At 40.7% G+C, this 15,673-nt stretch overlaps 1 protein-coding gene and 1 long non-coding RNA gene across 3 annotated transcripts in view; one reads left to right on the top strand and one right to left on the bottom strand.

Annotated features, from left to right (window-relative positions):
- Positions 1 to 6,244, top strand: part of LOC117465993 (uncharacterized) — a 24,516-nt gene extending 18,272 nt beyond the window's left edge. The window contains exon 3 of the long non-coding RNA XR_004554230.1: positions 6,170 to 6,244. This is a non-coding gene — a long non-coding RNA (uncharacterized lncRNA). The remainder of the gene's footprint in view (positions 1 to 6,169) is intronic.
- hnf4g (hepatocyte nuclear factor 4, gamma) lies at positions 3,373 to 15,624 on the bottom strand. Of its 2 annotated transcripts, none has more exons than XM_034109120.2 (11): positions 15,356 to 15,624; positions 10,218 to 10,377; positions 9,950 to 10,044; positions 8,956 to 9,062; positions 8,713 to 8,862; positions 8,154 to 8,241; positions 7,324 to 7,476; positions 6,573 to 6,622; positions 6,201 to 6,387; positions 5,111 to 5,230; positions 3,373 to 4,727 (listed from the first exon to the last, which is right to left on the bottom strand). In XM_034109120.2, the coding sequence occupies exons 1-11, from the start codon at positions 15,384 to 15,386 to the stop codon at positions 4,618 to 4,620; spliced, it is 1,251 nt and encodes a 416-aa protein (XP_033965011.1). In that variant the 5' UTR covers positions 15,387 to 15,624; the 3' UTR covers positions 3,373 to 4,617. The 2 variants fall into 2 exon arrangements, with proteins under 2 accessions (XP_033965011.1, XP_033965010.1); XM_034109119.2 differs by lacking the exon at positions 15,356 to 15,624 and adding an exon at positions 12,107 to 12,516.
- Between the last annotated feature and the right edge of the window lie 49 nt (positions 15,625 to 15,673).

Genomic DNA, 15,673 nt, shown 5'->3' with positions numbered 1-15,673 from the left:
CCTCTTCTTCTTCTTCTCCTACATTTTTCCCTCTCACACCAGTTTGTTCCAGCTGACATCATCTTTCTCCATTCTTGCACTGCCTCTCATACTACCTTCTCTCCCTTTTACATATGCCCCCTTCAGCCCATCTCCCCCCTTCTTTCTCCAATCTCATCCCCCATGTAATCTCGGGGTACACAGGACCGTTTTTTTTTATTACTGCACTACTCATCTTATCATCCTCCCTGTCATCTCCCCTTGCTCCGGTCTTTTTTATATTCCTTTATTCTAACAAGCCTGCATCTCTGAAGCCATCAGTGGTCCAGCCCTTTTCATTTCCCTAATGTACCCCCCCCCACACACACACACACACACACACACACACACACACACACACACACACACACACACACACACACACACACACACACACACACACACACACACACACACACACACACACACACACACACACACACACACACACACACACACACACACACACACACACACACACTTACTTGCCCTAACCCCTAGTTTCTTTGCCTTAACCTGCATCCCATCATCATGATGTAGAGCAGCCCGGTTTCATGCAAATCACTGTGTGTCGTCAACATTATCCGTGCATGTATTATCTCTGCAGGCGAAGTGAGCAGTGTCAACACAAAACAGATAGGGAATGAGGGAATACAAGAGGAAGTCAAAGAGAGACAAAAATAAAGATGGAGACAAAGGCGTGAGACAGAAAGAGTAAAACAAGGAGAGGAAGAGAGTGATTTGAGGGAGGGAAAGCTGTCACTGAAGGCCGAGGGGAGCCTTAACCTTCTTGCTTGCTTTAATCCCTCATTTATGTGAACTCAGCTTTGGAAATGAAGCTGTCACTGTATTTTCCTTCCATGCTGTGGTATAATCAGAAACCACAAATGCATGCATGCCACACACACACACACACACACACACACACACACACACACACACACACACACACACACACACACACACACACACACACACACACACACACACACACACACACACACACACACACACACACACACACACACACACACACACACACACGCACACACACACACACACACACATACACACACACACAGAGAGAGACAGTGGCAGTACAGAGACACAGAAAATCACTCAGGAGAGGTTTTAAATTCATTCCAGAGTTAGCGGCAGAGATTCGTACAGCTCACCTTGTCTCCTAGAGGAGGTATCATCGGATGTGTTGGAGACAGGGGGGAATTATGGGTAAATGCACTGGTGAAGAATGATAGCCTGCAATCTCTGGCTCTAATCTGGGATTGCTGACACATGCCATTCATTTCAGACCGTGCCAATATTCCCCTGCATGGTGTCGAACATACGTGTGTGACTTTCTCAGTCTTTTATGCCAATTTCAGACCAAATCATTCAGATTCAGAACTGAGTAGCTAAATCACAGAATGCTAAAACAAACAAATTACAATATGTGTTGTTAAGATCATTTTAATGTATAATACTTGAACTGCAGTTGCAAATATCCAAATGTAACTTTTTTACAATGAAATATATTTGAGTATGTTTTTCACTTTAGTTGAAAATAGTTTCAATACAATAATTGTGATAAACTCATCTTAAATGCTGCAACCAAGCAATACATGTATTCTAATGGCAATCAAATATGATAACACGTTCTTTTTTAAATCATTTGGATGTTTCCCAATTTTTTGAAATAACTTTGACATCAAATTAGCTCAAGACATTGGTTTCAGCCATTAAAGAGATGTGTTTCTATTGTGAATCCACAGACCTATACTGCCATCTAGTGTTCATAAGAGGAAAGGGTGGATGGAGTGGTGATGGGTGGATGGATGGATCAGTTATTGATGGACAGATGACCAGAGAAGTGGAAATAACCTTCAATAATACAGGTCACACATGAATTGCACATTTAAGCAAATCACTATAACGATTACATAAAAATATGTCAAAATGTTAACCACTTCCCTAAGGTTTGGTACTTACTTTATGGAAAGAATACATTCATTATCGAATCACATTTAGTGAGTTGTTATTAGTGTGTAATGATAATCAAGAGCCTCTTAAAATGTATATACATTCTCAACAAATACAAATGATCAGCACCTAGTCTGAAAATAAAATCGGACAAAAAAATCATATTCCTGTCCATCCTTCGCTCCTCCATCCTCTTCCTCCCCCTCGTCGCCCTCCTCAGGTGGATCGAGCATCATACTGGTGTGTAATATCGTGCTGTCAGTGTGGGCAGCGGTGAGATGTGTGTGTGTGTGTGGGGGGGGGGGACAGTGCGCCTCAGATTAGATATGTGACTGGCATGCTAACACGCAGTTTTATCTGAGGACAGAGACAGGGCACCCTCATCTCCTCACTATGGGCCTTTGATTAAAGCTCCCTGGGTACACACACACACACACCAAAAACATACACACAAGAGCACACAGATTATAAATAAATTGCAGGTATAGGAGCATACACACACATACAGTATACATACACACATCCTCCCACTGTGGGTGGTATTGTTTTGATCTAAGCCAGGTAGCTTGTCCATTATGAAGTTGATAGAAGGATTTGGCCATGTTGATTCTAGACGGCATCATATCCTCCACCATAAATAACCTGAGTGTTGTCTCCGACTCACACAACAATATACAGAGAACAAGAGCTCTCTGCTTTATCCCCCAGTCTCATCCACTGCACACACACACACACACACACACACACACACACACACACACACACACACACACACACACACACACACACACACACACACACACACACACACACACACACACACACACACACACACACACACACACACACACACACACACACACACACACACACACACACACACACACCGATAAAAATGATTGTGTATGGATGGAAGTAAACAAAATAACAGATTTAAAAGTACAGTTGGTCCCGGCACGGCTCACCTTCATCTCCCATTGTCGTTTAACAATCTAGTTTGGCTTTAGGCTTGGTCCCAAAGTGTGTTTTCTCAGGTGGATGGAAACTCGTTTGATTTTAGATGAGCAGCTGCATCCGGCAGTGCCATCTCAATAGCGTCCAATAAAGCTTTACATACACACCATACACTCTAACCAATGGAACTGTGAGGCAGCATGATGAAGGAAGTAATGGATGCACCACACTCTGTATTCTTGCATGTGGAGACACCATACTGAAATACATTCTGTCAATGTGTCATCATCTGTCTGTTTAAATTGTTTTTCCTTTTTGGATCAAATGTAAAAATGTCAATTTCCATTTATTCTTTAGCAATATCTATTGCAATGGTTTCCTATGACTGCAGCGACAGATTGAAAAGCAATTTATCTTTTTCCATTTGACTCTTTATTTAGTCCTATACAAAAAAATGAATGAATGCATTCTTATATAACACATGGTTTTCAATTGATGCACAATGTATACAATAAGTAGTCCATTTACATTTAGTACAATGCTGTATTTCCTCTTGTGACAGCAAGAGGGCGCTACTGAGCCACAACACACTGTGTCTCACTGTAGGTCTGACCCCACATTCAATTCATTCATTTCAAATAAAATTGTCAAAATGACATTTTAAACAATTAACTGCATAAATTAAAAAATATACACATTATCAAAGAAATACACAGTTGATTCTGGAAATGTAAAATAGCAAAACACTTTTATATTCCAAAAACTTCCATTTGTCTATATACAATAACAAATTAAAATGTATCCATATTCCTTTTGCATTTAACTTCAGTTCTTTCAAATGTATGTATAAATTATAAGATTGTTGTTAATATCATGTTTATTCTGGCCACACCATTTATATTATATTTTAGCTGCTGAATACGTGTATGTTAAAAATACTAGCGCCATAGTGTATGATATATGTATTCATGGCCCAGTATTAAATACAAACCAGTACACTTTCAGATTATTTTCAGAAAATTCAACTGTTAAAAAGGTTACTTCCTCTGGGTACTCTCGAGTCTTTTTAGATAGAAAACCTAAATCCTGAAAATAAGCAACAATGTCCCTGAATTTCACACACATTTCATACACAATGACTGATGTATACATGAATTCATAATGTATATAAAACAAAACATTCAATTTGTATTTGATGGCAGAAGGGATTTGTTGACAGCAGGCCTTGATTATTATTTTTTTCATTGCAGTTTTTTTAAGCTAGTACTTGTACTTTTACTCTTTGTCAGAACTCGCCGTTGCAGTCTTTGCAGTAGTGATAGACCTAAAGAAACATATGCGCCCAGGGGCCATTTTTCTGCAAATATGTGCCTAATAAAGCAGAACATTAGTCAAGCAAACAATCACAACAATTTGAGGTGTTTAAAAGAATATCTAGTTGTAAAAACAGAGATACTGTTGTATTTGTTTAGGTAACCAGCAATATGCACCGGAAAGTGAGATATTTAAGTAATTGTAGCTTTTATTTATTATGAGTAGTTGTTGCAACATGAGCAGGAGTCACAGGGGGGAGAGGCAGGGTAAAGTCTAACCACGGAACAGGGAGGTTTCATAATCTTTACACCATGACCACGCATGTTTAGAGCACGCTCTCTGACAGAGTGCAGGTCAGAGATCTGTCTGTGAGGGTGAGGGGCTAGCTGGAGGACAGAGGGGCTGGGGGAAGTGTTTGTACTTCTCTGGGGGGCTGGGTGATGGGATGGGAGTGTCAGGAGAGGCTGCAGGGAGAAAGAGACATTATATATTTTTGCAAATATTAGGAAAAAGGTAATCTTGTATTCACAAAGATGGTAAAATATATTGACTGTGGCCCACGGGAAATGTAACACTGCTTTATAGATACAGCCCCCATCAATCTTCCGTGGCCATTAGGTGGTGTAATATCGCCAAATGCATTTTTTATTTTAAATGAAATCATGCAATACTCATCAATTCTTCAGAATGTTACATTTTTATGGATTCACATTCAGATGGCCTATTTATTCTCTTCAAGGTAATGGAAACACAACTGGAGAATACTTTTTTGACATTTCACGCAGAGAGATGAATTGGACATCAATGTCGCTTTGATATTTTATGTGTGACTGTATGTGTTTCTTACCAATATGTGGACTGTGAGTGACAGACATGGTGCTGATGACCAGTGTGTGTCCAGTCAGAGGGTCCTGTGCCAGCTGGGTGTGTGTCGGGTGGTGCAGGTGTGTGGGCTCCGACGTGAGGCCTGAACACATATACGTTTTAGTTACAGAGAAATCTATATATTTATATAGATTTAATCAGGTTGCATTCAAGGGATCACACACTTAATGAAACACTCCAAACTCAGATTCCTTCTCTCACCTAACAAGCCCTCATCAAACCAAAAAGAACCAGTGCACGAATAAATCCCTATTCTGGACATTTTAATTAATTGAGGGAGTCAAGTTTTCCAAATGTATTCAGAGTTTATTTCAAAAGTGTATTGGCATGTGTGCATGTGTTATACAGTAATTGAGTCAGGCTGCCATTTAAAAAGCTGATAGATCTATGTAAGAAGTCTGCATGCTAAAATACACCCTCGTTTTATCAGGAAAAGAAGGAATTTGTTTAGTTTCACTTTCTTGATTGTGTGGCTTGGTTTGAAAATGTATGTCGGCATCACATTCACATAACTAAATATAATCCCCTCAATATTTCAATAGTTGTTATATGTGTTTGGTTTGTTCTGCATATCTACAGGATGCTGACAAATAAAACACACATCTCTTTTTCTAAAGGTCTTCTAAGTCAGCTTGTCATATCGGGGGTTGTTTTTAGCATATGGAGAAGACATTTTTGGAGATGACTTAGCTTTTATTTCCCACCTCACCCGGTGCGTCTGTTGTCTGTCATGGCTCTGCTTAGAATATGTTTGATGCATTCTACCTTTAAATACAGATTTCCTTACACATTTCAATGTGTTTGCAGATGTCTATTTTGTCTGTTTGGATTATCTGAAGTTAAACCAACTCTCTGCAAACTTTTACCTATTGTATATATCCAGGAAAACTTTGGAGATGTACTTTTTGTTTATTTGTTTCACTTCTTCATGCCTGCCCAGTTGCACACATTTATCATTGAATAGCTCCCCTGGATCTTTAGTTGTTCCTAGCTGAAGGTCACCCTATTTTTCTTTCTGCAGGTTTACAAGCAGAAACACGGGTTGCTCTCACCTCCCAGCAGCATCTCGTGCAGCAGGTTGTCTATCTTGGCCAGGCCGCAGAGCTTAATGAACTGGAGCTGTTCGATCATCTGCCAGGTGATGCTCTGCAGGGTGGGCAGCAGGAGCAGCAGCTCTCCAAAACGACCCCTGGAGTCATACTGACGGTCATTAATGTAGTCCTCCAGACTCATCTGGACCTGCACAAACACAAGGCCAAGTCTCCTGGTAAGTGGATGGATTATTATCTTTCAAAATGTTTGATAAAATGCGAAGTAAAAGCCACAGTGGTAGTAAGGGGGCTCTTCTTTAACACCGTGTAATGGAAATGATAATAGAGCATAGTAGAAACATCACTGCAATAAGAGTCAAATGTTCGCCCTACCTGCAGACGGATGGCCTTGATCTTCGACGGGTCCCTCAAAGACTTTGCATCTGCAGATTGAAAAGGCACGGTGTGGAAGTGGGGGGTGGAGAAGGGAGGGATTGAAGGACAGAAGGGTGAGAGAAAAAAAAGATCAGGAATGGGATTGAGGATATGTGTGGAATTGATGGAATGATTATGGTCCAACTGGGGCATGGAGGTAGAATGAGGAGATTTAGTGAAGGGGAGAAAAAGGGGGGACAGGTAACACCAGATGGGGGAGGGGCTGCGCTCACACTAGGCCAGGGAGATAAAAAGGGAAAGAGGGATTGGGATCTCACTTCGAGGGGAAATGTAACGAGATGAATAGGATTGGTTGGGAGAGGAGGGATGTGGACAGCAATATCAATGGGTATTGGACAAGGGGTCAAATATTTAGTTTGCTATTGTCAATACTTACCATGATATTCTGTCTTTAATGGTTTATTCTTTATTGTATTATTAGTGCATTATCTATCTGGAGATAACACTTTTATGTAATGTTTTTAGCCCTTAATATTAACCCTTTTGAAATTCTGATAAGTATTATACAGATGTGGGCCATTACTCAGATCAATCCCTGTGCCAAGGAGATTACCAAGAGCAATTTACAAAATAGTATATATGAATCTTGTGTTCTGAACTTACGATAAATCTAAATTGCAAACACAGACAATAGTTCCTGAAAACAGACGAAAGATATCCCTAAGAAGAGGGAAATTGTTTTTATTACCTGGGTCAAAGAAGACGATAGCCTTGAGCGCTGCATACTCGTTATCGTCTATTTGAATATCCTGAAAGGGATGCACCAGCTCACCCAGCACTCGGTTAGCAACCTTAAACATCTCCTGCTCAGGACTGTTCCTGTGGATCACACAGCCACTTCCTGTAGACACAGAGAGAACCGTTTAGTACCGAGAGGGGGGGGGGGGGGTAAGGTGTGTGGTAGAGTGAGGAGAACAAATGTAACCTTTAGAGAAAAACAGTTTTAAATCTGACTTCAGTGAAGTTATGGTCCTATATAGCAATATACATCGTGTGTGTTTGAGTGTATGTATTTGATATATCTGCCTACACTATGATGTTGGTGAATGCCTAGGTAATGATTAATGTCGTTTACAAGAGACACATTTGAAGCTACAAAGAAATCACTTTTGGTTAATCATTCTCAGCTAATTCAACATTTAATCGCAAACACTTCACAATACAGTACTCAAAACTGTTAGTAGTTGTCAAGGCAGGAGGGAAGAAATACCTGATGATCAATGAATTGCTAATAACTGATTCCTGGGTAATCCAAGGGCTATATAGTAGATCAAAGACAGGGGAATACTACATTGATGGATCATTAGCTAATGATTAGTTCAGTGTTCCTTCATCATAGCTGCTGAACTCAACGATTGATTAATGATCAGGTCGTTCCCCATTATTTACCCGGTCGTTCCCTAAGAAACCACGCATATTTATATATACCCTAAAGTGTAACTAATTTGATCAGCCTTCACACTTCAGAGTGCTTATACCACGTTAAAATAAGATGCTTTTCTACTGGAGAGTTCATACCTAAAAGCAGGAAGTCCTTGAATGGCATTGACCTTTTAGCGACCCCGAGCAAAAGGTGCTCACCTGCATGAGCCCTGAGCAAACTCACCTGGAAACACACACACACACACACACACACACACACACACACACACACACACACACACACACACACACACACACACACACACACACACACACACACACACACACACGGTTGAGAAAAGAACCCAAGCAATGCAACAAAGCCCCCACTTTTGCCCTTACACACATCACATGTTGCTGTAGTTTAGGGACACTACTGTATATTTAGTAAGATCTATAATGTTCTACTTATGTATTGCTTTTAATAATCTTTCATTTAATCTTTCTTTCATCCAAACTGAAAGTTATTTGTTATAATAAACAACTTGTTTAAGATGCAGGCACAAACATGACCAATATAAAAAGAAAACTCTTTGAAGTCTGAGAGATATTACTTTACATTAATGACCGGGGATTACAATTAACAAGGAGGAATTATTTCCTGCAAGCGACAGAATAATCAAAGTTGACCAATCACGCGTCAAAGCCCCATTACCTGGTCATCCAGTGGCAGTTCTCCAAATGCAGGAATGTACTTGGCCCACTCCACCAACACTAACAGCTGTTGTCTCATTGAATCACACACATCTCCCACAGTGGCCGACTTCTGCTCCGAGATGTCTGTTAATCCGACTGGAGCAATGACCTGGAAGGAGAACAATAATAGTTTCCAGGGTCAAAATCCACTGATTTCCTTGTCCAAGTAATTTAATCACGCACAGGAATAATGGATTGTCACCTGTTGGGCCAGTGATTCAGCTTGAGCCAAAATAGTAATGGGTGGCAAGTCTTGGGAGTCAGGGATACTTCTTCTGGAGCTGATCCGATCTCTCTCGTTCTGTACAGCTAAAACGAAACAGAGAGCTGTAAGGTTTCTGTGTGTGAAGCAGAAAAAGCGATTAACAGGAATTGCAAAAGTCCACTAACTTTTCAAACTGGAATACATCTAGCTATCTTTCTTGTATTCAAGTGTCTGTCTTGGTTTAGTGTTGGGAATGTAGCTGTGTTAAAAGTTGGGGGTTAGTCCGTAAATGCAAACGATGAGAACCGCTAGTGGAAGTTAATATTTAAGAAAAATAGTTATACAGGCTGGCATCAGCAACCGGAGTCAAACGTTAACCAGTTGGATTCCAGAACAACATGTTTGAATAACACGTGATTAGGTGTCGTATAACTCCTTGCCAAGGTTATACCCCTCATAAATACAGACACACACACACACACACACACACACACACACACACACACACACACACACACACACACACACACACACGCTCACACGCTCACACACACACACACACACACACACACACACACACACACACACACACACACACACACACACACACACACACACACACACACACACACACACACACACACACACACACACACACACACACACACACACACACACACACACACACACACACACACACACACACACACACACACACAAAGTAATCACCTGGTTTATTGCCCAGCCCATTTCAACCATCTTGAAGCAGCTTTCAGATTCTCATAAGCCTCTCCCTAAGGGCCACCAGGTTTATGTAAAGACTCTACTTTGAGTCAGTGGAAAATATGAAAAATAATCATTTAAGATGAGCATATACGGAATAAATATCTACTGCAGTATCCAAATAATTTAGACATTCCATTTTGTTTATTTCCATGTCAACTTTTGGTGGAGTTTCAGGATGAAACATTGTTTAGAGAGGTTTCCCTACCTTCTTTCTTCATGCCAGCCCTGAAGCATTTGTTGAGTCTGCAGAAACGACACTGGTTCCTCTTATCTTTATCCACAATGCACTGCCTGCTGAACCTGAAGTAGACACATGTACAACGATATAGGTAGCTTCACAGAGCAATACAACAATGTGCCATGCAATGACACGTTTTATTTAGATCTGCAGGCTACAAGAGTATGTTAAGTTACCTATGTAAGTGTGTCATGATATAATGTGTGCTCTCACAGTATATGTTTGCTATCTGTACCTGCAGGTGTAGACGTGGCTCTTGCGTATGGAGCGTCTGAAGAAGCCCTTACATCCGTCACAGCTGGAGGCTCCGTAGTGTTTCCCCGTGGCTTTGTCTCCACAGATGGCACAGTTACTGCTCACCCCGTCTGGCAGGTTGGGCTCAGTCGGCATGCTGTCTGAAACACAGGTAAACGCACAGAAACATACTCATACATCTGTATGTTACCATGCAGAAGTGCCTTACACCTGCATTCTTTCTAAATGCCAGCAGGGGGCAACACCACTAATCGCAGAAAGAAGTGTGATTGTATAGAAGTCTATGAAAAGAGCAGCACTAGTGTGTTGATACCTTATTGTTTGCTACGGTGCTAATGCTAGGCTATCTTGGCCTGCTGGGCCTCGTAACTCACCAGCTCCATTTTCTCAAAATATGTTCGCTTCCGACTCAAAATGCAAATAAACCAACAAACAGAAAGAAAGTATTGCAGTACACATCCATTAAAAGTTTAGTATGGTCTAATGATAGGACTGCAACTGCATTATTTCAGATAATTGAAGCCACCATGTGCGGGATTATAGCATCTTAATACTCTAGTAAATGTATCCTGTGTAGATCCAATAGCGTAAACACAGAGGTGTGTTGGTGTTGTGTGCGGTGTTGTATTTGAACCTAGAAGGAAAAAAATCAACATAAATCAGGGAAAAGAATGAATGGAAGACAAATCATCTGGCATTTTAAACATTACCGTTGCCAGTTTTTCAGCATTGTCATAATCATTATCATCAGTGTTATTATTATTATTATTATTATCAGAAGCAGCATCATCATCATTACCAGAATAAAAACCATAACCATCATCAAACCTAACATTCATAGCAGGTAAAAGTTCATACTGCATTAACACACACACGCACGCGCGCGCGCGCACACACACACACACACACACACACACACACACACACACACACACACACACACACACACACACGTCTCTAGTCTCACACCAGGCAGTGCAGATGAGTCAATGTTCGACTAACTTTCTGCTCACATGCTGAGGTGACATCAGTGCAGCGCTGCGTGCAAGCTCTTCAATAAAATAGATCTTTATGACCCATACCTGCCTCTCCTTCCTAAACACTTTCATGCTTTAACCACCGAATCCTAGCACTTTTCTTTCCTACACCACCACTGATTTTCACTTCACAATATAGCAATATAGAAACAACAGTGAAGTGCAATTATTTAAAAGTGTTAACCGGCTATGCACGCACTATTGCTCAACCTTTAAATGTCATGAGTTTCAAAATCAGTAAATATATTAATAGGAACCCATACTAATTTCCTTTTTCTGCAAATAGCAACTAATTTGCCTTTTTGCTGGTCTCACGCCACATCTTCAGTGAAGCCCCAAGTTCTTAAGAACACTCATCAGTAGATGCTTTAAGATGCTACATATTCATTATATGCACAGTACATGACTCCTTTTACGTCTCTGTCCATATTAAGTCGCACTTAGTAAATGTATGATAAGGTGCTTATCATTCTGTATCAGTGATTATAAAGATGGTGTGTTTATCTAGACACCATTATACTCTATGTAAGCAACTCTAATTTAACATGCAGGCTGAAAATCACAGGTTTTGTTCTTGTGTGTGTGTGTGTGTGTGTGTGTGTGTGTGTGTGTGTGTGTGTGTGTGTGTGTGTGTGTGTGTGTGTGTGTGTGTGTGTGTGTGTGTGTGTGTGTGTGTGTGTGTGTGTGTGTGTGTGTGTGTGTGTGTGTGTGTGTGTGTGTGTGTGTGTGTGTGTGTGTGTGTGTGTGTGTGTGTGTGTGTGTGTGTGTGTGTGTGTGTGTGTGTGTGTGTGTGTGTGTGTGTGTGTGTGTGTGTGTGTCTACATGCACTTACCTCCTCCTCCACAGGGCACCTCTGCATTCTCAAAGCCCAGTGTGCTGTATGAGGGATCCAGGCCTTCACAATAGTTTGCTACCTCCATATCTAACAGAGATTTACTCTGAGGAACGGGCGGATACTTCATTACTGTTCTCCACCCTTTCTTCTTCTTCTTCTTGTCTTCTCAGACCACTCTATAGTCTCTCTTTCTGCTAGTCCATCTAATTCCTACAGACATGATAAGGGAGAGCCCTGGCATAACAGATCTATAATCCCGTTTGATTGGGCCAGAAGCAGGGAGAGGGGAGGAGCCGTGGAAAATACTCACCTTATTGCACATTACTTATCTGTCCTTCTCTCTCGCACGTATCACAGGGGATGGATAGATAGTGTGGAAGGAGATATATCCCTTCACCCCCTCCACTTTTTTATATTTTCACCATGAGCTAGATTGTATCAGATGTTGAAGGTTGGATATGTATCTAGGGTGGGGGGGGGGGGGTGGTGTGTGTGTGTGTGTGTGTGTGTGTGTGTGTGTGTGTGTGTGTGTGTGTGTGTGTGTGTGTGTGTGTGTGTGTGTGTGTGTGTGTGTGTGTGTGTGTGTGTGTGTGTGTGTGTGTGTGTGTGTGTGTGTGTGTGTGTGTGTGTGTGTGTGTGTGTCCTTCCCAGGCCTCCTAATCTAATCAATAGTGGAGTAATAGCACCACCACCTCAGCAGATATAATCTATAAAGAAGTGGAAAACACTGATAACTTCCAGTACCTCTTCCACAAACACTCCCTCATTCAACATCCAACCCTCATTCATAAAAGTTAATAAAATATGTATTATGTAGGCCATTTTCTAAGCTAACTGGCCTCTGTAAACATCTCAAAAGACATTAACTTAGTTGAAAGACTCTAGTTGTAAAACTTGTATTTCTTTTTTTTGAATAGCTTAGTGGGTCATTTTTTCAACCATTTCTTGTGGGTCTACTTAAAAAAAAATGGGATTTTATAGGATTTTATGCAGGTTTGCGTTAAAGTCATTGTTTGTAATCAGTAATTATCTACATTTGTAGGTTGCTGCTGCTGAAGATGCGTGAGCATTTTCAGACAGTGAAGTGATACACTTTTCCTTTGATAATGATGAGCCAATCGGCTGAGGAAAACAAGTAACTACTGGAGAGCAGCCTGCATTATTGTTTAGCTCGAGTTCAAAAAATGCATGAGAGTAAGTGAAACTCAAAAACACGGGTTAAACAGTTGTCAGTGAGCTGCCTTTCTTCAGTGCAGGAATGCTGTAAACACACTATAAACCTGTACAATGTCCCAACCCACCCATTTTACATCGGGAGTTTCATTGCACTAAATCTTATTGTGTGGCTTAAAGGTAATCAGTTTGGGACATTGTGTTAGAGAGGGCCGTAAATGATAAGAGGCAGTATTATGGGAGATGTGATGCCCTACATCAGTAATGAGAGATAGCAACGCAGCCAGTAAATGAGCAGGCGCGGGGGTAATATTGGCTGAGTAAATCAGAATGTACATTATCACAGATTACTTAGGGGACATAAAGGGAAAAAGCAATTAGCATCCGGTCACAGGGTAATAACTGACATCTTAGTTAATACGCAAGGCTGGGATAAAAGGGGTTGAGTGTCATAGCCAAGAGAGACAGATAGAGAGAGGAGAGATTACAGTTTAACCAGGCCTGCTGACTCATCAGGTTTCTGGAGGAGCAAGAATAATTTACTCTGTACACACACACACACACACATAAAAAGGACTGACACTGCAGCGCGAGTGTGGTGGATTCAATGTATCGTCATCAAATATGGAAGTAAATCTGCATTAGGTTAAAAGAAGGGGTAAAGTGAGAATATACACTGCATGTGAGTGGTGTTTAGGGGCTATTGGTTTAAAATACAAAAAGAAAGCAAGGCGTGTTGAGTTTTCAGGCTTTGAGGACAGATGAAATTCCAGTATTCATTCAAGTGAAAATCATTTTTTGCTTTTCTGAAAAGGTTAAAAGGTTTACAAAGCTCTTTCAGCCTCACCCTCCTCTTGTAAGTGCAAGGACAACACGCCTAGGAATTCAAGTCTTTATTATTGTCATGAGTGCATTTCATCTTTTCTTTCTATCCTTTCAATGTTTGGCCAATCATGCCCTCTTGATTTATCTAGATACAATGTCCCAATCACTCTAGCTAATCAGCGGATTATAAAGACATGACACTCTGAATATTAACACTACATTACACATTCATACAAATACTTGAAAACATTATGATTTATTCAGCTGAAAACCAAACAGGACGTCACTGAGAAACCATGTCTGCTTAGCAACCAAAAGCTATACCAAGCCATAAAGCCCTGCGCTAAGAGGCTACCTCTGTGTGAACTGGCCATAATACTGTCGCCTCTATTTAGATTAGAGGTTTTAATAGCGGCAGATGATGCTCAGCCACCAAACTGACTCGAGTAAACCTCTACTTCCTGATACCTGGGCAGCAGTAAAACACAGTAGAATATTGTTCACTCTTGAAACTCATCAGACTGATTAGCTTTTCTTTTGAAAGAGTTATTCATGTTAACTGCTAGGATATTGTGCAACGTAATAGAAACATATTAAAGAATCATTTTAAACAACACTCCAATAACACGTTACAATTTCCTGCATTCTTGATGTATTATGCAAAAGGTCCTTAAAGTTATATTTCACACTAATTTATCTATTTAATTTTTAGCATGTATGTATTTTCAGTAGTAGTATCACAGTAGAAAAACACAATGTGTCTGTATAACCATCGTTCTGCTTAGCAACCTGCTGCTCTGTAACACTGCTCTTCTTATTGATGACATCCCTGTACAGGTGAACAAGTTTATGACATGATCTTTACAGCACCGCATGCGTGATAAAGTGAGTCTATCTTTTATTTTTTTCACTAAATACTGTCCGCAGATCGAGGCGAGAACACCATCTCATTAAATACACCGGACAAAACAAAACACATAATCTACACACTTTGGGCAACCCCATCTTTATCCTACAATTCAAAAGCATACTCTTTGCAGAACACAAACCCAATTGAAGTGCACGGCGAGTAGAAGCATTACCTCCAAAATATAAACCACGTGATTTAGCAGAACCAAACTTCCTTCATTAAGAGCTCAAGGTAAGCTTCCTCTTCAAAACCAAACGCATAACTCATCATTCTTACAGTTGACGTGGACGTTTTGCATTTTTAGAACTATATATTTTCACGGGAGGACTTTGACTTACCTGTGCTTCTGTTTCCGTGTGGAATGTGCATTTATCCAGGTGTACCGTGATCAGCCCTTCAGTGCGACATTAGTCTCCCGCTGAGAAAAGGTCAATGATAAAGGCGTTCAACAACATTAAAAGGGAAGGTTGGAGAGCTGAGCGGGATATAATTCATGGAGCAGCACATTGGATGGCGCCACCATAGCCCTGTCATTAGATCGATTTACTAAACAAACTCAAACCAAGGTGGGGATGTTAAACAGTAACCCAGAGCCATAAAAACCAAAAGGAAAGGATCACCAGGTGTGTGTGTTTGTGTGCGTGTGTGTGTGTGTC

Source organism: Pseudochaenichthys georgianus, chromosome 20, assembly GCF_902827115.2.
Source record: "Pseudochaenichthys georgianus chromosome 20, fPseGeo1.2, whole genome shotgun sequence".
NCBI lineage: Eukaryota > Metazoa > Chordata > Actinopteri > Perciformes > Channichthyidae > Pseudochaenichthys > Pseudochaenichthys georgianus.
The sequence above is the reverse complement of the archived record's forward strand: the minus strand, read 5'-3'. Positions and strand labels throughout refer to the sequence as shown.

What these genes read in the sequence shown, in the direction of transcription:
- hnf4g (XM_034109119.2), bottom strand. Translation starts at nt 12,236, where the DNA reads ATGAAGTATCCGCCCGTTCCTCAGAGTAAATCTCTGTTAGATATGGAG. An exon ending in CTGAATCACTGGCCCAACAG is followed by an intron (nt 8,863 to 8,955) that starts GTGACAATCCAT and finishes TTCTCCTTCCAG; the next exon opens with GTCATTGCTCCAGTCGGATT. An exon ending in AACTGCCACTGGATGACCAG is followed by an intron (nt 8,242 to 8,712) that starts GTAATGGGGCTT and finishes GTGTGTTTCCAG; the next exon opens with GTGAGTTTGCTCAGGGCTCA.